Source organism: Ahaetulla prasina, chromosome 14 (assembly GCF_028640845.1).
Source record: "Ahaetulla prasina isolate Xishuangbanna chromosome 14, ASM2864084v1, whole genome shotgun sequence".
Lineage (NCBI taxonomy): Eukaryota > Metazoa > Chordata > Lepidosauria > Squamata > Colubridae > Ahaetulla > Ahaetulla prasina.
This window is the reverse complement of record NC_080552.1, coordinates 17,949,120-17,975,020: the sequence shown is the minus strand read 5'-3', so window position 1 is coordinate 17,975,020 and position 25,901 is coordinate 17,949,120. Positions and strand designations below refer to the sequence as shown.

Genomic DNA, 25,901 nt, shown 5'->3' with positions numbered 1-25,901 from the left:
CTTTTCTTCCTTCCTTCCACTTTTTCTTCTTTCCTCCTTCCTTCCTCTTTTTCTTTTTTTTTCTTTTTCTTTTCTTTCTTTCTCTTTCCTTTCTTCCGTTTTTCTTTCTTCTTTCCTCCTTCCTTCCTTCCTCCCTCCCTCTCTCCTTCCTTCCTTTCCTCTCTCTCTCCCTCCCTCCCTTTTTTTCTTTCTTCTCTCTTTCCCGGCCTCTCTCTCCCTCCTTCGTCCTAAGTTTTTATGCCCACTTTAAAACTTTGAATAAACTTCATGAACGGCAAAGCCAAGGGCAGAACCGGGCGGCGCAGGCTTTGCTTCCCTTTCCCTTCCCTTTCCCCCTTCCAGAGCAGCCACTGCATCTTCCCGCTTCCCCTCGGGTTCGGGCTGCCTGCCTGCCGCGGACGCCTCCCTCTCGGCCGGGCTGGGGGCGCGCGCGCAGCGGCAGGGCGGGCCAGGCGAGGCCGGGGCTCGGGGACGGCGAGCAGGCCGCGGCCGGAGAGGCGGACGAGGGAGGGAGGAAACGAAGGCGGCCACCCCGCGGCTGCTCTGCTCCGCCTCCACACGCACACACACATCCCATCCCACCCCCGGCAGGATGGCAGCGGCTGCGGCGGAGTCGGGGGCCGGGTCGGAGAAGCTGCTGGCGCCGGCCCTGCTCGGCTTCTTCGTCTACAACCCGCGGCTGGGCCCGCGAGAGGGCGAGGTGGGCGGGCGGGAAAGAGAAGGAGAAGCGAGAGCCGGGACCCTCCAGCGAGGGCGGGTCGGCCGGGCCTTCCTCGGGGGGGCGGCTGTGACGGCCAAGCCGGAGCTGAGGGACGGAACCGAAGAGGCGGCCCTTTTCTCCGGACAGGCCGAGGCCCAGCCGGCGTGAGGGAGGGAGGGAGCGAGGGAGGGAAGGCCTGCTTGGCTTGTGAGGGGTGTTTGTGTGTGTTTGTGTTTATGCACAATTGTGTTTTGCGTTTGTGCGTGTTTTGTGTAACAAACTGGGGAGAGACGCAGGTGGGGACTTGTTGTTATGGGGTTATTTGTACAATGGCAAAAGGTAATGGAGACGGTGGGTGAGTGAGGGGGTTCTCCCATCATCACTGGAGGCCTTTTAAGAAAACGTTGGATCAGGGGTCTCCAACCTTGGTCCCTTTTAAGACTTGTGGACTTAAAAGTCTTAAAGTCTTAAAGGGACCAAGGTTGAAGACCCCTGCGTTGGATAACCATTTGTCTGAAATGGTGTAGGGCAGGGGTCTCCAACCTTGGTCCCTTTAAGACTTTGCGGACTTCAACTCCCAGAGTTTCTCAGTCAGCTTTGCTGGCTGAGGGACTCTGGGAGTTGAAGTCCACAAGTCTTAAAAGGGACCAAGGTTGGAGACCCCTGGTGTAGGGTCTCCTGCCTGGGAACCCCGGGGGTTGGACTAGAAGACCTCCAAGGTCCAATCCAACTCTGTTATTATGATTATTATTATTAAGAAGAGACCGGACAGCCCACCTGTCCGGGATGGTTAGAGGACAGGTGTGTCCAACTTTGCCCGCTCTGTAACAGGGGTCTCCAACCTTGGTCCCTTTAAGACTTGTGGACTTCAACTCCCAGAGTTTCTCAGTCAGCTTTGCTGGCTGAGGGACTCTGGGAGTTGAAGTCCACAAGTCTTAAAAGGGACCAAGGTTGGAGACCCCTGGTGTAGGGTTTCCTGCCTGGGAAGGGGGTTGGACTAGAAGACCTCCAAGGTCCCTTCCAACTCTGTTATTATGATTATTATTATTAAGAAGAGGCCGGACAGCCCACCTGTCCGGGATGGTTAGAGGACAGGTGTGTCCAACTTTGCCCGCTCTCTAACAGGGGTCTCCAACCTTGGTCCCTTTAAGACTTGCGGACTGGGAGTTGAAGTCCGCAAGTCTTAAAGGGACCAAGGTTGGAGACCTCTGCTCTCTAAGACTTCATGGACTTCTTCCCCAGCCGGCAGGTCTTTAAAAAGTAGCCGAGGTTGGATACTCCTGGTGTAGGCGGTTCTCGACTTACGACACTTTGCTTAGCGACCGTTCGAAAGTTACCACGGCACTGAAAATAGCAAGATTACTTAGACTTATATACCGCTTTTATATACAGTGCTTGACGGCCCTCTCTAAGCGGTTTACAGAGTCAGCCTATTTTCCCCCAACAATCTGGGTCCTCGTTTTACCCATCTCGGAAGGATGGACGGCTGAGTCAATAGCAATAGCATTTAGACTTATATACCACTTTACAGTGCTTTAACAGCTCTCTCTAAGCAGTTTACAAAATCAGTCTATAGTCCCCAATAATCTGGGTTCTCATTTTACCGACCTTGGAAGGATGGATGGCTGAGTCAATAGCAATAGCATTTAGACTTATATACCGCTTTACAGTGCTTTAACAGCTCTCTCTAAGCGGTTTACAAAATCAGTCTATAGTCCCCAATAATCTGGGTCCTCATTTTACCGACCTCGAAAGGATGGATGGCTGAGTCAACCTTGAGCCTGGTGAGATGCGAACTGCCAAATTGCAGGCACCCGGTATCCAGCAGAAGTGACTTATGACTGTTTCTCAGACAGTGGCAGCATCTCCATCGTCACGAGATCAAAATTCAGATTCTTAGCCACTGATTCACCCTTTAGCCACCCTTTTGCGACCTTCCGACAAGCAAAGTCAATGCGGAAGCTGGATTCCCTTAACAACCGGGTTACTAACTGAACAGCCGCAGTGACTCATTCAACAACGATGGCAAGAAAGGTCGTAAAACGGGGCAAAGCAACTGTCTCGCATAGCAGCAGAAAATTTGGGCTCCATTGTAGTTGTAAGTCAAGGACTACCTGTATAGGGTCTCCTACCTGAGCAGGGGGTTGGACTAGAAGATCTATACTTTTTCACACACCTCTATACCTTTTCCCCTTTGGGATACATGTAAATTACATGCATGTACATACTGCATACATGTACACAGACACATGTATACTTTTTCTGTGTCTGCGTACATGCAAATTCCTTTTTTTTTCACAAAAAAACTAGTTTAGAATGTTAGCTTTTTAGCACAGTGTATCTTTTAAGGGCCCTAGTCATAGACTTGTGAATTAATTTAAAATAGGTTAATATGTAAAGTGCAATAAATTGTGCAGGCCTTGTATTTAAAGGTGCTGCACAAGATATATTTAAAATAATGAATTAGATGTTTTCGTTTCTAACTTCAGGAGGAAAAAAAGATCCTCTTCTATTACCCAAATGAAGCAGAGAAAAATGAAAAAATCAGAAATGTTGGATTATGTGAAGCCATTGTTCAGTTTACAAGGTATTACACTCCCCAAGTCTGCATGTTTAGTATTTCATTTGTTTGGAAAAAATGAAACTTACTTGGCTTTTTGCACACACACACACAAAAAAAGACTGTCCAGCTGATGATCAGATTAGACCTTTAAAATGTGTGAACTTCAATTCCCAGAATTCCTCAGTCAACACTGGTGACAGTAGCTGGCTACAGAATTCTGGGTGTTGAAGTCCATTTAGCTAAAAGTTACCAAGGGGATGCGGTGGCTCAATGTCTAAGATGCTGAGTTTGTCAATCGAAAGATCAGTGGTTCGAATCCCTAGTTGAGCTCCCGTTACTTGTCCCAGCTTCTGCCAACCTAGCAGTTGGAAAGCACATAAAAAAATGCAGGTAGAAAAATAGGGACCACCTTTGGTGGGAAGGTAACAGTGTTCCGTGCACCTTTGGCGTTTAATCATGCCGGCCACATGACCACGGAGACATCTTCGGACAGCGCTGGCTCTTCGGCTTTGAAACGGAGATGAGCACCGCCCCCTAGAGTTGAGAACGACTAGCACATATGTGCGAGGGGAACCTTTACCGTTACCTTTTTACCAAGATTGAGAAACACTGAATTAGACCTTGTAAGTTTCTCAATTATTCCTTCCAAGACTTGACCATGAATTTGTTCATTCCTGGTTCATACAATATTTTTTTCACACCTTAACCTCCCTCCCAAATAGGTGCTTGTGAAAAGCATGGGCAGGACCAGTGGCGTGAACCTTGGCTAAAAATATTAAATTGTCTTATTTCTGTAATGGTGACATAACGCATGTCAGCTTAATGTTCTTGAGGCTCATTACAAATGTTTCCGATCCCACATTTCGCCCATGAAAATGTACCTACTCTTTTTTCTGATTCGTTTTGTTCCCCCCTCCCCCCCACAAAAAAAAAACTCCTATGAAAAACAAAGGCAGGAAGAATTATAGAACTAAAATTGCCCTGTGAATTTCTTGGCTAATTAGGGTTTATACTAAATTTCCCATCTTGATTTGTTTACCATATTTCTTAAGCAAGGCGGTCTGAGAACACAGTGGGATTAATGGTGTCATCCTTTATGAGGAAGTCATAACTATAATGGATTACGTTACGTTCCCCCTGGTCCCGATGAACATTTAATCTCTGCTAATTCATATAATATTTTTTTTCTTCTTCCTAGGACTTTCAGTCCCACAAAACCTGCAAAATCACTACATACCCAGAAAAATAGACAGTTCTTCAATGAACCGGAAGAAAACTTCTGGATGGTTATGGTATATAAATGCGTGATGCTGTTCTTTTAAGCATTTGTTTCAGTAATTTTTTTGAATGTCCTGTTAGATTTTTATGTCCTTTATGTTGAAAATGCCTCTGGAAAGGTTTACGGATGATTGCTTATTTGTAGCCTATGACTATGTTTGGAAGCCGTACGGGTCTGGATGGGGAGAAACAGGCTCAAGCTCAATCCTTCCAAGACGGAGTGGCTGTGGATGCCGGCATCCCGGTACAGTCAGCTGAGTCCTCGGCTGACTGTTGGGGGCGAGTCACTGGCCCTGATGGAGAGGGTGCGCAATCTGGGCGTTCTCCTGGATGAACGGCTGTCTTTTGAAGACCACCTGGCCGCCGTCTCCAGGAGAGCTTTCCACCAGGTTCGCCTGGTGCGCCAGTTGCGCCCCTTTCTAGACCGGGATGCCTTGTGCACAGTCACTCACGCCCTCGTGACGTCTCGTCTGGATTACTGCAATGCTCTCTACATGGGGCTCCCCTTGAGGGGCATCCGGAGGCTTCAGTTAGTCCAGAATGCGGCTGCGTGGGTGATAGAGGGAGCCCCTCGCGGCTCCCGTGTGACACCTATCCTGCGCAGACTGCACTGGCTACCTGTGACTTTCCGGGTGCGCTTCAAGGTTTTGGTGAACGTCTTCAAAGCGCTCCATGGCATAGGGCCGGGCTATTTACGGGACCGCCTACTGCTACCGAATACCTCTCACCGACCCGTGCGCTCTCACAGAGAGGGACTCCTCAGGGTGCCATCAGCGAGACAGTGTCGTCTGGCGACGCCCAGAGGAAAGGCCTTCTCTGTGGGGGCTCCCGCCCTCTGGAACGAACTCCCCCCAGGACTTCGTCAACTCCCGGACCTCCGAACCTTTCGTCGCGAGCTTAAGACACACTTATTCATCTGCGCAGGACTGGATTAGGATTAGTTTTTAAATTTGTGGGGTTTTTAATTGGTTTTTATCATTTATTCTAAATTTTTAATCTCGGCCAATTGAATAAGTTTTTTAATTGTATTTTAATAGTATTTATATTGTAATATTATTGTTTATTTTATCTGGCTGTGAACCGCCCTGAGTCCTTCGGGAGAAGGGCGGTATACAAATTTAAATAATAATAAATAATAAATATGACTATCATTAAGTGTCGTAAGTGTTGTACCTTGATGAAGGTATCTTTTCTTTTATGTACACTGAGAGCGTATGCGCCAAGACAAATTCCTTGTGTGTCCAATCACACTTGGCCAATTAAAAATTCTATTTATTTATCTGAATAATTGAACAATCCATGCTATCAGATTCCAGGGAGGGGGGGGGGAAGGATGGATAGGAGAGGGAAAGAAATCAAAACACAGGCCCTATTTCTAAGCTATGATTGTTAGAATTGGTGGATGCAATGAAACGGTTCAGGAGTCCGATGGAATAACTGTTGTTGGATGGCAGTTTGACCAGAAGTTGTAAGAGAAGAAATGGTGCCATCTGGAGGCGGAGTCAAAAGAGGAATCAGCCTAGAATCCCCTAGAGCAGCCACAAATGAATTCCATTGACCCTTATCCAGAGCCAAAATAGTGCTTAGCTCATCATCGTTTGCCTGCTGCTCTCTAAAGGTTCTCAAAAGAGCCTACAAAAGCTAAAAAAAACAGGCAAAACAAAATTGCTTAAATGAACTGTTTTGTACCATTTTTCAAGGTCGTACGCAATCCGGTAATAGAAAAACACAAGGATGGCAAAACAGTCGTCGAATACCAAGAAGAAGAGCTGCTGGTAAGTAGCAGGTGTTGTTTTCCCTTCTCTTTGAGGACTTGAACCGCTCAAGCAGGGGTGAAATCCAACAGGTTCTGACAGGTTCTGGAGAACCGGTAGCGGAAATTTTGAGCAGTTCGTAGAACCAGCAAAATACCACCTCTGGCTGGCCCCGCAAGAAAACAATTGGTTACAGAATTATAGCTGTCGACTTGTGCCAATTTTTTGGAGACATCTGTAACAATTTTTGGAAAAATATATTTATTCACATAATTTATCAGCTCTCCATTCACATAAATTAGGGAGTGATCCTGACGGTTTGAGATCATGTATTTTCCTAACAGGGATGTTATTAACCACTATTAATGTCAGTATTATTTTTTAATATATTGTATGCCTAATGTGGGTCGATGACCGTAATAAAGGTATATTCTATTCTAAATTGCTAGAAAAGTACCGATTGGCAATTTTGTTTTTGTTTGGCTTTTTTTTTAAAAAAAGCCTCTGTAACTCAGTGCATCCTTAGTCAAAATATCTGCCTTTGTTTCTTTGCGGTAATGATTTTCTGATTCTCAATCTCTTACAGGACAAGGTTTATAGCTCGGTGTTACAGCAATGTTACAACATGTATAAGGTCAGTTTTGCCGTACTATTTGTTAATTAAGCTGGAATGGGTAAAACAGCCTTTATTTCCCTAAAGTAAAATGGAATTTTGTTGTTGTTAGTTGAGAAATCATTCTGACCCATCGCGACTCCATGGACAATGTTCCTCCAGGCCTTCCTGTCCTCTACCATCCTCTGGAGTCCATTTAAGCTCACGGTCGACTGCTTCGGTGACTCCATCCAGCCCCCTCCTTCTCTGCCGTCCCCTTCTTCTTCTTTTGCCCTCCATCGTTCCCCGCATGAGGCTCTTCTCCAGGGAGTCCTTCCTTCTCATTAGGTGGCCAAAGGATTTGAGTTTCTTCTTCAGGATCTGGCCTTCTAAAGAGCAGTCAGCGTTGATCTCTAGGACTGACTTGTTTGTTTGCCTTGCAGTCCAAGGGACTCGCAGGAGTCTCCTCCAGCACCAGAGTTCAAAGGCCTCAATTCTTTGGCGCTCAGCCTTCTTTATGGTCCAACTTTCACAGCCATCTATTGCAACTAGGAAAACCATAGCCTTGATTAGACACACTTTTGTTGGCAGGGTGATGTCTCTGCTTTTTAATATGCTGTCTAGATTTGCCATAGCTTTCCTCCCCAGGAGCAAGCATCTTTTTATTTCTTGGCTGCAGTCCCCATCTGCGGGGATCTTGGAGCCCAGGGAAATAAAATCTGTCACTATCACCATTTCTTCCCCCATCTATTTGTCAAGAATCGAGAGGGCCGGATGCCATGATGGAATACTTTGTTCAATTTTTCCGAACCATGAGCTGCAGAAATACGAATCCAGCCCTGAATATTTATTGATACTTATTCTGTGGCGCGTTTCTTTCATATTATTTCTTGTCATGAACTATCCCATTTTTGTACCTGGGCCCTCCTGACGGCACACAGATTTTTAAAAAATGGATTATAATCTAGCACGTAGATGAAAAAGGAAAAAAGGGCAAGTCAGCAATTGCAGGTGATAATCACGTTGATTTGCAACAGGATGCAAAAGGAATGAATGAATGAATAAAATAAAAGGGCGCTGTTGACTGTCATATATGTATTATTGATGTGATGGGTGCTGTTTTTGGAATATATAAGTTGAGGAGTAAAGATGTCACCCATTAGCCATCAGAAATACACAGTGTTTGTCATCTATTATAAGCTTTACGTAAATAGACTCCTAAGTGCTATGCAAGCATTATTCCTAAAATAATGGAGTGTAATTTTTCCCTTGAATCCAAGGAAGCTGGAATCCCAGGACCAACATTCGGTTCAATGTTTATATCTCGAAAAACAAGCTATTAAGTGATGATTTAATTAACCCATTATTATTTTTCCCCTCTTGAAAATAACGATTAGCTTTTTAACGGCACGTTCCAAAAAGCCATGGAAGATGGTGGTGTCCGGGTTCTGAAAGAAAGACTGGAGAAATTCTTCCATCGGGTAAGACATGTTCCCCTCTTATTATCTGAACAACAAGTGGATGTTTAAGGTGTTAGTACTTCTACGAGAGAAATATAATGAAGAGAAATATATAATATAGAGAAATTTCATACAAATGAAATATTTGTAGCTCAGAGTTGAAATGTTGGGTCCCTGATGCTCTCTGAGCTTGGTGATTTTCTAGAAGACATTTCATGACCCAACTAGGGAACATCATCAGTGTTAACGTTGGATGATGAAACTTCAGCAAGAAAACAACCAAGCTCAGAGAGCACCAAACACCCCATAGTTCTCCTTCTCTCTTTTTTTTTTTTTTATTCAAAAAGTTTTACAAATTTTTTTTTCCCCCCCTTTCCCCCTCCTCCCCTCCCTTCACAACCCCTCCCCGACTTCCCGGAACGAGCACAAGGTATAGTTAAAAATAAAACAAACATATGCTAAAAAATTTTCATCCCAACTTAATTGTACCCCTACAATCATCAATTCCTAACTTCCCCCAAAAACAATCAAAAATAATACATCATAATCATTCAAAAACAGTCTGATAACTCTTAGTCTGATATCTACGTTGAATATAGTCAATCCATTTTTTCCATTCCTTTAAGTATCTTTCTTGCGTATTGTCTTTCAAAAAGGCTGATATCTTCGCCATCTCAGCCAAATTGGCAACTTTCAATATCCATTCTTCTATTGTTGGTACTTCTTTTTTCTTCCAATATTGTCCTATCCTATTCAATATATTATCTTTAAGATATAAATTTGTATAATATTCTAAAAAAGCTTTTTAAATTTTATCCTGTTGATATCTCTCTTTACCTTTATATTCTATTTTTTCTATAGTACGTTGTTTTTGTCTTTTCCTTAAAGTATATGCTAACCACCTACCAGGCCTATTTGCATTACAAAAAGTATTATGTTTGGCATATTGTATATTTGTTGCCACCTGATCAGCCATTATCATATTAAATTGATTCTGTAGTAACTTTATTGCATCTTTAAGTTTTTGATCATGTGGATTATGTATTAATAATTGTTGTTTCTTATAAATTTCCTCTTCTAAATACCTACGCTGTCTTTGTTGCTTATTTCTCTGTCTATTATTAAGATATATTAACACACCTCTCATAAAAGCTTTACTGGAGTCCCAAACCATTTCTATCGATGTTTCATTATTCAAATTATAATCAAAAAATTCTTTCATCTGCTTTTTACATTGATTTACATTATCCTGATATCTAAACAAATTTTCATTTAATCTCCAAGTTCTTCTACCCTCTTTTCCATATTGCAATTCCATCCAAACAGGACTATGATCAGACAAACATCTTGGAAATATCTTAGTTTTCTTCACCCTAAAAAGCAAATCATTAGAAATTAAAATAAAATCAATACGTGAGAAGGATTGATGCCTATCAGAAAAAGTATAGTCTCTTTCCTCCAAATTCGCAGTCTCCATACATCTCTTAACTCAAAATCTTCTATCATATCAAAAAGGATTTAGGCAGCTTTGCATGTGCAGGTATCTTCTTGGAAGAAATTCTCTTGTCCTTTCGTATCTATTACTCCATTCCAATCTCCCAATATAATGCACGATTTATAATCCCATAGATTCAACTTATCATATAACATTCTATAAAATTTTTCTTGTTGCTGATTGGGTGCATATATACCAAGCAAGAGAGTCCTTTTTGTTTCTATTGTAAGTTCAATAGCAATATATCTTCCGTGAATATCTGCCTCTATTAACTTGGCTGGTATATCTTTTCTCAAATAAACCACTATGCCATGTTTTTTCTCCAAAGCTGAAGCAACAAAATGTTTACCTAACTTTGAGTTTATTAGGTACTTTTGATCTGATAATTTAATATGCGTTTCTTGTAAGCAAATAACATCATTATTAAATTGTTTCAAATAATGAAATATTTTTCTTCTCTTCTGAGCTGAGTTCAAACCATTGACATTCCAAGTCAAGATTTTATTTGCCATTACTGGGCTGCTGAAGCCTTTGAGCAATCAACTGAAGATCGTCCTCCCGTATCTTGGCCGTGCTCCTCCCACCGCTTCTGTAGCAGAATCCTGAACTTTACTTTGAGTTTGTTGCTCCTTTTCTTTACGCTTAAGGGCTCCCTCGTCAGTCTTTGTTCTTGTGGTTGTTCCTCTGATGGTAACATCACTGGAATCACCTCAGCTTCCACACCCATTTGAGTCTCTTGAATTCTTTTTCTATTATTTCTATTTCAAATTTCAGCACTGTAGAAAGAAAGTCTTTGGCCTTAAGCACTGTGTCAATACGATATCTCCTTCCTTGATAATACACTGTCAAGCCAACTGGAACCTCCCATCTAAATTGAATCTGGTATTTCTTAAGTTCTTGTGAAAATGTAAAGTCCTTTCTATCCCTTAACATCTTGGGAGGAATCTCTTTCAAAACCTTCAACTCCTGTTCCCTATTTTCAAGTTTTTCTGAAAAGCAACTTGCAAAATTTGATTCCTCACTGTTCTTTTCAAAAAATAAACCACAATGTCTCTAGGAAGTTTCTTTTGCCTAGCAATCCAAGAATTAACTCTATAAATTTTGTCAATTTGATAAGCAACCTCTTGTGGATCAAGTTCAATAAATTCAGCCAGAGCTTCTGATAAAATTTTTTTTAAATCTTCCCCTTTGTCCTCATTCAAACCTCTAATTCTCAGAGCTCCTTCCATCATTCTATACTGCATCACCACCACTTGATCTTCATTTTTATCCAATTTGATTTGCATTCCCCCCATTCTATTTTCTATTTGTTGATTTGACTGAACAATTTCTTGCACCTCCTCCTCCACCTCCTCCAGTCTTTTTGCCAAACCTTGAAAAGCCATCAAGATATCTTCTTATTTTTTATTATTCTCTTTATTTCTTCTCTTATTTTCTCATTATTATCCATAATCTCCTTAAACCTTTCTTCAGACACTTTCCTTGCTCTTTAATCAGATCTTCTAAAGCTGGTTCAGAACCCTTCTGCCCCCAGTCTTAGGTGGTTTAGTAGCCATTTCAGTTTTAAAATTCACAAAATATAAGTCTAGAAACTTCTTTTCCCTTTAAGTATAGGAGAGCTCAGTTCACTTCATTAAAATCCACACATAACATTTCTTATCTTCTTAGTTGCACAGACTGTTTGAAATTCCATTCGTCACTTTCACTCCTGCTCAGGCGCCATCTTTAAGAGTCAATTAAAACAAAGGAAAAAAATTTTTCTCTTTTTTAGAAGGTAGAAGTCAGGAAATCAAAAATACTTGCAATCCAATAACTGTCCGCTGGCACTCATTCCGTCTGCTTAAAGAGATCCATAAAGATAAGACAATTAGCAGAGATGGACACTTTCTTCTTTTCCTGCTTTTGCAGAAGCGCACTGAAGTCGGAGCTTATGGCAGGAATATTTATGGGACCCGTCGACCCTTCGAAGCTCTGCTTAATTAAAACAAAGCCTCTGGGGAGGTCTACCAACATTTCCTGCTGCTCTTATCTTCCCCTTTCATCCAGGGAAAAAGATTAAAGCCGGCTTTTCCTGGCTTTACGATGTTCAGTGCGGAGCCCCTTTAATTAGGGCTCAGCGAAGAGGTGGAGCCACCCGGAAGTCAGTTCTCCTTCTCCACCTTTCCCCTCTCCTTCTCTTCTTTTCTCCTGTTTCCTATCCCTTCTCTTCTTTCTCTTCTTCCTTCTACTGTGCCTCCTCTTCCTCCTCTACTTCCTCTCCACAAGCCCCGTTCCTGGCACTGATGAGGTTACCTAGTTGGGTCATGAAACATCTGCAAGCAAACAACACAGTCAAAGAGCACCAAGAACTCATATAATGGATTAGGAAGAACAGACGGATGGAATGGTGGATGGATGGATGGAATGATGGATGGATTGGATGATGGATGGGTGGAGTTAACTTAGAATCCTGGCGAGATTCTATAGTAAGATGAGTGATAATATCCCCTATTTTTTTTAAAAAAAAATTGATCTCAGCGCTTACTTTCTCCTGCAATTATTTATTGGGAGAACATTGATCAACTGATTATGTGTCATCAAGTCAGTGTCGACTTTTAGCAGCCACCTACATAGATTTTCCCCATGATAACCTGTCCCTAATTGGGTCCTTCAGCTCTTCCTGTTTACTGCATGAGTCAAAAAGAGGGCTGTGAAAATATTTACAGACCCTTCGCATCCTGGACATAAATTGTTTCAACTCCTACCCTCAAAACGATGCTACAGAGCACTGCACACCAGAACAACTAGACACAAGAACAGTTTTTCCCCCAACGCCATCACTCTGCTAAACAAATAATTCCTTTAACACTGTCAAACTGTTTACTAAGACTGTATATTAATATTATTCTTCTCATCGTTCCTATCACCCATCTCCTCCAACTTACGACTGCATGACTGTAACTTTGTTGCTTGTATCCTTAACGATTTATATTGATTGTTTCCTAGAATGATTTGACTGCTTATTTGTATCCTATGACTATCATTAAGTGTTGTACCTTACGATTCTTGACGAAGGTATCTTTTCCTTTTATGTACACTGAGAGTTTATGCACCAGAGACAAATTCCTTGTGTGTCCAATCACCCTTGGCCAATCAATAAATAATTCTAACTCATTCATTCTAAATTCCGATGCTGGCCCCCATCGTAACTGAGTCTTTCCACCTCGCCGCTGATTGTTGTCTTATCAAGACCGCTCCCTTCCCTTTGTGTTCCAGTATTTGCAAACGCTTCACTTGCAGTCCTGCGATCTGCTGGATGTCTTCTGCGGCATCAGCTTCTTCCCGCTAGATAAGATGACCTACTTGAAGATCCAGTCATTCATCAACAAGATGGAGGAAAGCTTAAGCCTCGTCAAGTACACGGCCTTCCTGTACAACGACCAGCTGATCTGGTGAGCGCGGGAACGCTTTGGAGGAGCTTCCGCAGATGGTGTTGTGTCTTGCCCGCTCTTACAGCAGCCGGGGCCTTCTTATCTGCTCCCGAACACGGAGGAATGTATGCCTCCCAGCCCCAGTCCTGGCTCCATGCCCAGACAAGCTGCAGAGGAGGGAGCACCTCCCGGCCCCAGCCCTGGCTCCATGCCCAGGCAAACGGAGCAGCTAGACCCCTCCCCCTTCTCCACAGCATGTGAGCCTGAGGAGGGTTTATTTCCAACAGCTGCTGATTGGAGTGACCCTCGCATCAGAAGACTTGATAGGCGGAGGCAACAGAAGGAAGGGAGGGGCAGGCCTTAATGAGTGCTGAGTCATGGAGCCACACCCCATGGCCTATATAAAGGATCTGCTTTCTGGCAGTCTCTGAGTCAGGCAAAGTCGAACTTATCTTGCTGAAGTCACTTTCTGGTCTCCTGCCTGCTCTGAGGACTTTGCTAGGACTTTGGGCAGAGCTGCAGAGGCAAGCCTGATTTGGATTTCCCTGACCCGGCCGTCAGCGGAGGAGTGGGACACGACAGATGGCTACCTCAGTGGAATGTGGAATAAACACGATACCAGGATGAAGTAGGGTGCTGGTGTGCACGCTCATGGAGTAGGATCTCTCTGGGCACGCTCAGCATTCTTCCCTGCACACGTATGTCTCACCATAAGCGTAGGAATGTGCCAAGGATGGGACCTAGGCATAAGAAGGAGAACGTTTCCCTGTATTTCCCAGGCCGCGGGATATATTATTTCCCTGTCGGGCCACCTGGTTGTCCAAATATGATTTACACTACTTCTAAAATTCTTAATCCAGCTGTCTTCTAATCGACTTTGGCAGTCAAAGCAGAGGCTTTTAAGAAGCGACTGGGCAGCCACTTGTCTGAAATGCTATAGGGCCGTGATGGCGAACCGGTGGCACACGTGCCACAGGTGGCATGCGGAGCCATATCGGTGGGCATGCGAGCTCAGCTATGGCGTGCACCTGGAAGTAGGGAAATAGTCTTGTTTCCTGCCTCCGGAGGACCTGGGAGGGTGAGGAAGGCCAATTTTTTGCTCTCCTCAGGCTCCTAGAGATGCTCTGGAGCCTGGGGAGACCAAAAAACGGGCCTACTGGGCCCACCGTGCCATCACGTACCAAAAGCAGGGGGAGCGCGGGGGAGGGTCACACACGCATGCACGGTGGGTGGGGCACATAGAATTATGGGTGTGGGCATGCACGTGTGCAACCCTCCCCCCCCGCGCTCCCCCGCTTTTGGCACGCGATGGCAAAAAGGTTATCCATCTATAGGGTCTCCTGCTTGAGCAGGGGGTTGGACTAGAAGACCTCCAAGGTCCCTTCCAGCTCTGTTTTCTATGTTCAATGTTCTCCCTTCATCTCCTGGTATCTTGTCGTCTTTTTCTCTTCCTCTTTTTGTTTCCTTTTCCGAAGCTGCTTCCAACTCCGTTATTCTGTCAATTATTTTTCCTCAAATATACTAAAAAGATGGGTAACAAAGGAAGCCGAGCAGCTGAATGGCAGCCATCACTTTGGACATACATCATTGTGCCAACTGCAAGCCAGGGGGAAAAAAAGGATGAAATATTTTCTTTTTTAATCCAATCCTCGGCCTCACAAAATCTTGGGTTTCTTTTCTTTTTTCTTTTTCCCAAATTTGGAAGAACAACTTCAATTTTGAAAGAAAGAAAGAAAGGCCATGCCCAACAATGAACAGTAGCTGATTCTCCCCCCCCCCGCCTCTTTTGACCTCACACAGAAAAAATGTTGGATTTTAAACAGAAACAAAGGAGGGCTGCCTGCAGCTTGTAACAGAAACCAAAAGGCTTCTCTTCAGCTGTGTTTGCTTTCAGGGTGTTTATTGACACGGCACAGCTGCCGGGCGCCTCCAGTTTCATTTTTCGAGCAAGCCCTCTAAAGGTTTCTTATCCAGAAGTGATTAAAGAGCCGAGAGAAGAGGCTTAGAGAAAAAGTGATCGAAAGAGAGCCCTGCGTAAAATAATTACCAATTCGAATGGGATTCTATACAGGCTCCTCCAGGTTTTAATAATAATAGCGTTGACTTCAGATTGGAGCCGTGTGTTTTACTTTAGTTCTCCACATTGATCAGTTAAATAGGTACCACTAGCAGTTTGAAAGCATGCAAAAGCGAATAGATAAATAAGTACCAATAGCAATTCGAAAAAATTCAAATGCGAGTAGATAAATACCATCTTTTTCGGAGTATAAGACGCTCCGAACTTTGGGGAGGAAAACAAGAAAAAAAAAATCTGCCTCTGCCTCCCAACAATTTGCCTCCTTGCAGCAAAGAGCAAATAACCTATTTCAGTTTCATTTTCAGCACAGCCTGATTAGCACAAGAAAAAAAAATCTGCCTCTGCCTCCCAGCAATTTGCCTCCTTGCAGCAAATGTGGTGAGTGGCAATAGGCTATAGCAATCCCTACAGCCTGAAACAGCTGATGATTGGGAGGCTGATCCAACCAACAATCAGCTGCTTGTTATTCAGACTGTGCCGAAGCTGAAACAGGCTGCTTGCTGTTTGTTGCAAGGAGGCAAATTGCTGGAAGGCAGAGGCCAAAGGGTGGGGGCTGGTGGGTGGGCAGGGCTACATTCGGTATATAAGATACACATAAATTTTCATCCTCTTTTAGGAGGGGAAAAGTGTGTCTTATACTCTGAGAAATACAGTAGGTACCACTAGCAGTTCGAAAGCATGCAAATGCGAGTAGATAAATAAGTACCACTAGCAGTTCGAAAGCATGCAAATGCGAGTAGATAAATAGGTACCACTAGCAGTTCGAAAGCATGCAAATGCGAGTAGATAAATAGGTACCACTAACAGTTCGAAAGCATGCAAATGCGAGTAGATAAATAGGTACCACTTTGGTGGGAAGGTAAGTGTGTTCCAAGCGCCTTTGGCATAAGCCAATGACCACACAAATTTCTTCGGACAATCCTGGCTCAGCCAAGAAACAGATGAGCACCATGCCCTAAAAACTGGACACCATTGGGCAGGGTTAACTTTTTACCTTTTTTTAAATTTCACAGGAGTGGATTGGAACAAGAGGACATGAGGATTTTGTACAAATACCTCACCACCTCGCTCTTTCCAAGACACATGGAACCTGAGGTGAGTTGGGTGTCCGGTCTTCCCCCGGAACATGCAGTAACCCTGGTTTAAAGAGAAATAACGTCAGGCACAAGTCTGATTTTCTTTAAAAAAAAACCAACAGCCTCAATTTTTTCCTTGACTGTCTCTTCTGTTTCAGTTGGCCGGAAGAGATTCCCCCATCCATATAGAAATATCCGGAAATCTGCAACACTATGGAAGGTAGGCATTCCTTATCTCTTGTGTCTTTGCGTGGCCAATGGAGTGTTCGGTCTGAGGGCTCCTTGGTCCTGTTTGTACCCCTTCCCACCACACCAGCACCAACTGCTGAGAAATGGCAGCATCGGTTTCCGCCATTTTGAAACGGCGCAAGAACTAATACAAGGCTGGGAAAGATTAACCTGCTTACCTGGACAATAACAAAGTCCTCCCCAAACAGGAGAAAAATTGAAAATCCTGGCTTCTCCCCATAGATACGGCATTTCCGATTTGGCCTTTTGTTATCTTTATTCAACCCGATGCCAAGTGACATCCGCAGCTACTGAAGATTGGCGCTCTTCAAGTCGGATTTAGAGTGTTACAGAATAACATGATTTGGTAGGGACCTTGGAGGTCTTCTAGTCCAACCCCCTGCTTAGGCAGGAAACCCTACACCACTTCAGACAAATGGTTATCCAACCTCTTCTTTAAAACTTCCAGTTTTGGCGCATTCATAGTTTCTGGAGGCAAGTGGTTCCACTGATTAATTATTCTCACTGTCAGGAAATTTCTCCTTAGTTCTTAGTTCTGCTTTATTCCTTGATTAGTTTCCACCCATTGTTTCTTGTCCTGCCCTCAGGTGCTTTGGAGAATAGCTTGAAAGGAATAGAATAGAATAACAGAGTTGGAAGGGACCTTGGAGGTCTTCTAGTCCAACCTCCTGCTTAGGCAGGAAACCCTACACCACTTCAGACAAATGGTTGTCCAACATCTTCTTAAAAACTTCCAGTGTTAGAGCATCCACAACCTCTGGAGGCAAGTTGTTCCACTGATTAATTGTTCTCACTGTCAGGAAATTTTTCCTTAGTTCTTAGTTCTGCTTCTCTCCTTGATTAGTTTCCACCCATTGCTTCTTGTTCTACCCTCAGGTGCTTTGGAGAATAGTTTGACTCCCTCTTCTTTGTGGCAACCCCTGAGATATTGGAAGACTCCTATCATGTTTCTCCTGGTCCTTCTTTTCATTAAACTAGACATACCCAGTTCCTGCAACTGTTCTTCGTATGTTTTAACGTCCAGTCCCCTAATCCTCTTGGTTGCTGTTCTCTGCACTCTTTCTTAATTTGCTTAATCTGCTATTACTTATCCAAGACTGCTGCATGTTAAAAGTAAAGAAATGGAGAAGTAATCCATTTGGGAATCAGGTCTATAAAACGAAGCTGGATTTCTTGGGTTAGAAAGCTATAAAATTGGTCTTTTGGGGCCAAGATCTTAAGAGTTAAATGTGGAAAGATCCTGTCTTTGCTTTTTAGGTTCCTGACTGGACCGCTGAACTTGAACGACCCTGAAGCAAAATGCAGGTTCCCCAAAATATTTGTGAACACGGACGGTGCTTACGAAGAGCTTCATTTAATTGTGTATAAGGTAACTTTTCTCAATTCTCTTAAGAGGTGTTGATCCTCCAGAGAATTCAGTAATTTGGATGGAAAGGTAGATCTCTGTTTCTCCAGTTTACGACTCGTTAAGATACATGGACTTCAACTCCCAGAATTGAATGGCTGGGGAATTCTGGGAGTTGAAGTTCATAGGCCTTAACCTTTGGAGGTTATGGTGAATCTGAGATGAGGGTCCTACATTTGGGGGGGTTACAACTCCCATTATCTCCACCCAGAGGGGGGCGTCACATACTGTAACAACTGGTTCGCCCAATACCGAAAATGTGAGCACGTGGCATCGAAAAACCAGTGATTATATAGGACGTGATAGCGCCAGGGCAGGTGGGCGAGCCCAGCTACCGGTTGGAACTGCCGGTTTGCCCGAACCGGTCTGAATCAGCAGCAGCCCACCACTGTCTCCATCCCTTGGCCACGCTAGCTAGGTTTGACGGTGGCTGGAGCCCAATTTTGGGCGATACCAGACCTTCCCCTTCCGCAATCGAACTCATCTTTTCATCTCAAGAGAACATCCTCAAACTAGAAGTCTTTGTTATGCTAGCCCGGGCCAACATTTTTCACTTAGCCATAGAGCCAGACGAGATAGCTCAAAAACAGCTGGGATGATCAATCTTTTGTCCCTTCCAGGCAATGAGTGCAGCTGTCTGCTTTATGATTGATGGTGAGTATCAAATAATAATGGTTGAAATAACGGTTCCTCTCTCGGTTCCCCAAATCCCGTCCTTTGAACATTCTCCGTGGTCGTTTGGATACGAGCGGCGATAGTCCGTTCTCTGTAAGATTTCCAGAACCCTTGTAATGAAATAATGGTTTGAATTATTTCCTGTTGTACACAAAAGAGAAAATGCCATTTTTTGTCTCGAGAGAGAGAGAGTCACAGTCTGCCAGCAAATCATCAAATAATAAAACTTCAATAATAAAGTCAAACTTTGTCTAAATTGGGGCAGCCTGTGGTTTCTGGAGCTGTGACGGTCAAAACTAGAATGCTTTCTCCTATTTCTTTGAACTCAGCAACGTAGGTACTGTAGCAGAAATCCTAAAATAGCCATGACAGAGGTTTTGAGGGAAAAATTCCACCCCTGAATAAATCAAATAAAACTCCTGGGCCCAACCAGTCGCAGGGGCTGGCCCAGCCTCTATTACATATGCCAGTTTGGCCTAGTGGTTAAGGTGCTGGTCTAGAAACCAGGAGTCTGTGAGTTCTAGTTCCACCTTGGGCGTGAAAGCCAGTTGGGTGATTTTTGGGCCAATCACCAGGTGACAATGAGCTCTAGTCCCGCCCTAGGCATGAAAGCCAACTGGGTGACTTTGAGCTAATCAACCAGGAGGCGGCGAGTTCTAGTCCCACATTAGCCATGAAAGCTGACTGGGTGATATTGGGCCAATTACTGGGAGACACTTGAGTTCTAGTTCCACCTTAGGCATGAAAGCCAGCTGGGTAACTTTCAGACTCTCCCTCCCTCTCTCAGCCCCACCCACCTCACAGGGTTGTTGTTAAGGGGAAAATAAGAGGAGGAAGGACAGTTACTAGGTAATCTTCATTACCTTTGGTTATTTATAAAATTAACAAATATGCCGCGGAATGAAAATCTTAGGTAAAGGTAAAGGTTCCCCTCGCACATACATGCTAGTCGTTGCCGACTCTAGGGGGCGGTGCTCATCTCCGTTTCAAAGCCGAAGAGCCAGCGCTGTCCGAAGACGTCATAATTTTGGGAAGTCCAGATCTTGGGACCTCCACGTTTATGGAAGCCAGTCGCTTTGTGTATGCCTTGTGCATGTGTCAGGCCTTGAACCCTCCCTCCGAGCCAGTGGTAGAATTCAAATTTTTTTACTACCGGTTCTATGGGTGTGGCTTGGTGGGCATGGTAGGGGAAGGATTCTGCAAAATCCCCATTCCCACCCCACTCCTGGGGGAAGGATACTGCGATATCCCCATTCCCATCCCACTCCAGAAGAAGGATACTGCAAAATGCCCATTCCCTCTCCACTCCTGGGGGAAGGATACTGCAAAATGCCCATTCCCTCTCCACTCCAGGGGAAGGATACTGCAAAATCCCCATTCCCACCCCACTCCTGGGGGAAAGATACTGCGATAACCCCATTCCCACCCCACTCCAGAGGAAGGATACTGCAAAATGCCCATTCCCTCTCCACTCCTGGGGGAAGGATACTGCAAAATGCCCATTCCCTCTCCACTCCAGGGGAAGGATACTGCAAAATGCCCATTCCCACCCCACTCCTGGGGGAAAGATACTGCGATATCCCCATTCCCACCCCACTCCAGAGGAAGGATACTGCAAAATGTCCATTCCCTCTCCACTCCTGGGGGAAGGATACTGCAAAATGCCCATTCCCTCTCCACTCCTGGGGGAAGGATACTGCAAAATGTCCATTCCCACACCTGGGGGGAAGGATACTGCAAAATGTCCATTCCCACCCCACTCCAGGGGAAGGATACTGCAAAATTCCCATTCTCACCCCACTCGGGGGCCAGCCAGAGGTGGTATTTGCCGGTTCTCCAAACTACTCAAAATTTCCGCTACCGGTTCTTCAGAACCTGCAGAATTTCACCCCTGCTCAGAGCCATGTCAATCTGCTATCTGTGCTCCAGGTGGGGCGTTTCTAATCAAATCAAATCAAACCTTTATTGTCAAAGCACAATACGCGTACAATGAAATTCATTCTCGCCTTTCTTCCCAACCCCCCCAACTCTTTCCCAGCCTCTGTGCAACCAACGTTGGATTTCTGCCGCCGACTCGATAGCCTCGTGGGCCCGCAGCTTACTGTCTTAGCTTCGGATATCTGCGAACAGTACAACCTCAAGAAAAGGGTGTCGGGGTCGGTTCCTTTTTTAATTTTTTTTTGTGGGGTGGGGGGGAAGAGAACGGCACCTTCTGGCTGTTAACATTTAATTAAGTTGTAAAGTATTATAAAATACAAAAAAGAAAAGTAAATACGAGGGAGAGAGGGAAAAGAGGGGGAAGTGAGGAATGATAGGGAAAGAAAAAGAAGCATTAACTTTCGGGGTGGGCTTCAAAATTTTTAGTAAGGGGTTCTCTGCCCAGTTGCTGGGTGGGTGTGGCCATGATGGGCGTGGTCTAGTCCAGGGGTCTCCAACCTTGGTCCCTTTAAGACTTGTGGACTTCAACTCCCAGATTCTCCCAGAGAACTCTGGTAGTTGAAGTCCACAAGTCTTAAAGGGACCAAGGTTGGAGACCCCTGGTCTAATCGGCCTCCTGCACCACAGCGGGTGTGTGTGGTGTTTTTGCCCTCCCCGAACATCCGGTAGGCCCATTTTTCGCCCTCCCCAAGCCTCTGTGCATGGCCTGCACTTACCTGCATCCAAAACGGGCCACGTGGCGACTCCTGGAAGGGGCAGGGTAGGGTAGTTACGGGTACTTACGGGACCGCCTGCTGTTACCTTATGCCTCCCACCAACCCGTACGCTCGCACAGAGAGGGTCTTCTCAGGGTGCCGTCCGCCAAACAATGTCGGCTGGCGGCCCCCAGGGGCAGGGCCTTCTCTGTTGGAGCTCCTACACTCTGGAACGAACTTCCCCCTGGCCTACGCCTGATCTTCGGACCTTTCGCCGTGAGCTAAAAACACACTTATTTATTCAAGCGGGACTGGCTTAATAGTTTTATTAAATTTTAATTGGGGTTTTATTATTATTTTAGGGTTTTTTAAATTTTAAATTTTTATATGTCACCCATTTTGTAATATGCTTTGTTTTAAATTTTTTGTTTTAATTGTATATACATTGGGTTTTTATCTTTTGGCTATACACCGCCCTGAGTCCTTCGGGAGAAGGGCGGTATAAAAATCTAATAAATAAATAAATAAATAAATAAATAAATAAATAAATAAATAAATAGGCGGGGTCAGCCAGGAGTGGGATTTAGGGATTCTCTGAACTGCACAGAATCTCATCCAAGAAGCTTCTTTAGCTCTGAATTGGATGGTGGGGAATGGAAGGACACAGATAAACTTCCAAGCAGCCTCAACCAACTCTTTTAAAAAGGATACAAATGACCAGCTGTCTGCAAGGAGTATCAATCCTTCCGTTCCTCACCATCCAGTCAGAGCTGAAGAAGCTTCTTGGATGAGAAGCGAAATGTCTTCAAACCAGAAAATCCAGTTGCACTTGGAAAAAAGCACCTTTGGAACAAACTGTGGTTCAGCACTCTGAAGAAATCAAGCCATAGTCTGTGCGCTTGGCTTCATTCCCATCTCAGGTTGAGAAATGAACAAAATTCTAGAGAACAACCCATTCTGATATAATTGAAATGTATCTTTTTTTTTTAAATTTGCATTTATATCCCGCCCTTCTCCGAAGACTCAGGGCGGCTTACACTGTGTTAAGCAATAGTCTTCATTCTATTTGTATATTTATATACAAAGTCAACTTTATTGCCCCCAACAATCTGGGTCCTCATTTTACCTACCTTATAAAGGATGGAAGGCTGAGTCAACCTTGGGCCTGGTGGGACTTAAACTTGCAGTAATTGCAAGCAGCTCTGTTAATAACAGACAGTCTGCTGAGCCACCATCTTCCTCCTGTTTGCAGGAAGAGCTGTGGTGCCTCCTTTGATCTCTCGGTTCATCTCTTTCTTAGGTCTGAGAAGGAGCCTCAGTTTAAATTTATCTACTTCAATCATATGAATCTGGCCGAGAAGAGCACCATCCATCTGAGGAGAACGTCCAGTTTCTCCCTCACGTCCGTCCATCCTGACTTGATGAAGATCCTCGGAGATATCAACAACGATTTTACCAGGTGATCTACCTTCTTCTATCGCCACTAACTATTTTTCGCTGTCCTTTATCATTTCAGATGCAGGATTTTATTTATTTATTTATTTATAATTTAATTTCTATACCGCCCTTCTCCCGAAGGACTCAGGGCGGTTTACAGTCATATTAAAATACAGAGAATAAATAACAAATTTAAAAAGAATTTAAAAACAAATATCTAGTAGGCCAATCAACTAAAACGGTCATAGACTGACATAAAACCACTTTAAAATTACAATTAAAATACACTTAGGCTAGTCCTGCTCGATGAAATAATAAAGTCTTCAGTTCCCATTTGAAGGTCCGGAGGTCGAGGAGTTGGCGCAACCCCGGAGGCAACTCATTCCAAAGGGCCGGTGCTGCCACAGAGAAGGTTCTCCCCCTGGGGGCCGCCAACCGACATTGTTTGGTTGACGGCACCCTGAGAAGGCCCATTCTGTGGGAGCGCACAGGTCGTTGGGAGGCTATCGGTGGCAGAAGGCGGTCTTGCAAATACCCCGGTCCTAAGCCATGGAGCGCTTCAAAGGTGGTCACTAACACCTTGAAGTGCACCCGGAAGGCTACCGGCAGCCAGTGCAGGCCACGCAGGATAGGTGTTATATGGGAGCAACGCGGTGCTCCCTCTATTACCCACGCAGCCGCATTCTGGACTAGCTGGATGAATCATACTTCCTTTTCTGACCAACGCTTGGTGTGTTTGTGACTTATCTTAAGCCTCTTTTCAATGGCATCGGCATTTCCAACAGTGCCAGAGGGCATCAAGAATGTCTCGGGGACTTTCCAAGAAAATAAAATTGGGGTCTGTTAGTTGGTTAGTCTTCTTGTATATGGGTGTTTTCTACTGTGCCATACACACAACTGGGCAGTCACTTTGTGTGTGAGTGCTCAAAATGTTGAAAACTACAGTTTTTAATCCCCAAATCTGGGATCGAGAAAAAAACTCGCTTCTTCAGAGGATATTTAAGGCTTGGTGCAGGGGTGAAATCCAGCAGGTTCTGACGGGTTCTGGAGAACCGGTAGCGGAAATTTTGAGTAGTTCGGAGAACTGGCAAATATCACCTCAGGCTGGTCCCAGAGTGGGGTGGGAATGGGGATTTTGCAGTATCCTTCCCCTGGAGTGGGAATGGGGATTTTGCAGTATCCTTCCTCTGCCACACCCATCAAGCCACACCCATAGAACCGGTAATTAAAAAAAAAACCCCGAATTTCACCACTGGCTTGGTGTATTTATGACTGGCTCACAATCTCTCTGACCTGCATTGTTCTTGAACAAGCTGAGTGTAGTATTTGGTTGAAGATCACGAAGTCTGAGGTATAGGCTTCTCCCTTCTAGCACTGATGATGTTACCTAGTTGGGTCAAGAAACGTCTGCAAGAAAACCACCAAGCTCAGAGAGCACCAAGGACTTCACAGTCCTCCTTCTCCTCCTCTTCCTCTCCACAATCCCCACTCCCTTCTAGCACTGATGATGTTACCTTGTCAGGTAATGAAACTTCTGTAAGAAAGCCACCAGGCTCCCTCAGAGACCACCAAGGATCCCTCATTTCAACCCTGAGCTACAGATACTTTCTTTTATCGGAATCTGATCTGATCTTCTTGTTCAAAGGGTGGACGATGACGAAGAAATCATCGTGAAAGCCATGAGCGACTACTGGATTGTCGGCAAGAAGTCGGATCAGCGGGAACTGTACGTTATTTTGAATCAGAGAAACGCCAACCTGATCGAAGTGAACGGTAAGGAACTCGGGAATTGTACGGCTTTAATCTTGCTGGGAAATATTAAGCGTTTGCCTGCTCAGCGTCCTTTTCAATCTAGAGCCACCATTGTGAAGCATGGGAGAAGAGCAATGAGGAGGTGGTTGTAAGTTTTGAGGCAGAAGAAACAGAAGGAAATGCTGATCGGAGTGAGGCAGGCCTAGAATTTGCCTTTAATTCAGTTATGGGTAGTATAGCAGAGTAACCGAGTTGGAAGGGACCTTGGAGGTCTTCTAGTCCAACCCCCTGCTCAAGCCTTTCAGACAAATGGTTATCCAATCTCTCCTTCAAAACCTCCAGTGTTGGAGCAACCACAACACCAAGTAAAATTTTAAAAATGGCTTGGAAACCAGGGTTGAAATGCTTCGAAGTCTGCTACCGGTTCGCTTTGCGTGCGCATGTGCTGTGTGCGGTGTGCACCAAACGTGGGCTTCGTGCGCATGCACCCCACAGGTGCTATCGCGCAGCACTGAAAAAGGAGGATTACGAAGCCTTTTCTGATTCTGCAATAGTAAGTAGAACAGTGAGGGGGGTGGGAACAGCTGTGCCGCGCGATTTAGATTCGAAAGCAGGATTTCCTGTTTTCTAGCGAATGTAAATCGCGCGGCACAGCTGATCATCGGAAATAGTGGTTCACCCAAACCGGTAGCATTGTTTTTACTCCCGGTACACCCGAACTGGTAGTAAAAATGCTACCAGTAGTAAAAATGCTACCAGTTCGGGCAATCGGAGCATTTCTTTGCTCCCAGTTGCCCAAACTGGTAGCATTTTTACTACCGGTTCTCATGAACCGGTCCAAACCAGTAACATTTCACCCCTGTTTGGAACCAAAGAAATAATGCAAAGATAGGAAAATAATGCCTTTAGGAAATCTGCTAAAGATACTTTTTATGCCTTGCCGATGGTAACTTTTCAACAACAATACTTCATTCTTTTAAGCTTTAAAACTCCTCCTTTCTCCCCCTTCAGAAGAAGTAAAGAAACTTTGCGCAACCCAGTTCAGCAATATTTTCTTCTTGGATTGATCAGCAGCGCCAGCTCTCATTCTTTGAAGATGGCTTCAAGACTCAAACACCCCGAAAAAAAGGTGTAATTTGTTTACTGGGACCAGTCCATCGAGTCTTATTACTGACAATAGTAAAGCAATACTTGCTGTGTAAGAATCCACTTTCTACAAAAACCATGTGCTCTCCGACCGTTGTTGTTTTTTTAAAAGATTTTAATGTATTTATGTTCAAATCGATTAAAATTGGTCAGAATGAAGCCTGTGTTGTTCCGTGTCTCTCTTCGACACTGCGTAACC

At 44.4% G+C, this 25,901-nt stretch overlaps 1 protein-coding gene across 1 annotated transcript; it reads left to right on the top strand.

The window, feature by feature from the left end:
• Nucleotides 1-427: 427 nt before the first annotated feature.
• LOC131185239 (vacuolar fusion protein CCZ1 homolog) lies at nt 428-25,861 on the top strand. The gene is made up of 15 exons (XM_058157586.1): nt 428-700; nt 3,190-3,287; nt 4,462-4,555; nt 6,242-6,316; nt 6,882-6,929; nt 8,285-8,368; nt 13,098-13,273; nt 16,343-16,424; nt 16,564-16,625; nt 17,912-18,023; nt 18,680-18,713; nt 20,773-20,890; nt 22,668-22,826; nt 24,450-24,577; nt 25,568-25,861. Exons 1-15 carry the CDS (start codon nt 593-595, stop codon nt 25,621-25,623), a joined length of 1,434 nt encoding a protein of 477 aa, XP_058013569.1. The 5' UTR covers nt 428-592; the 3' UTR covers nt 25,624-25,861.
• The last annotated feature ends 40 nt before the right edge of the window (nt 25,862-25,901 follow it).

What these genes read in the sequence shown, in the direction of transcription:
- LOC131185239 (XM_058157586.1), top strand. Translation starts at nt 593, where the DNA reads ATGGCAGCGGCTGCGGCGGAGTCGGGGGCCGGGTCGGAGAAGCTGCTG. An exon ending in AATGTTACAACATGTATAAG is followed by an intron (nt 6,930 to 8,284) that starts GTCAGTTTTGCC and finishes AATAACGATTAG; the next exon opens with CTTTTTAACGGCACGTTCCA. An exon ending in TACAACGACCAGCTGATCTG is followed by an intron (nt 13,274 to 16,342) that starts GTGAGCGCGGGA and finishes TAAATTTCACAG; the next exon opens with GAGTGGATTGGAACAAGAGG.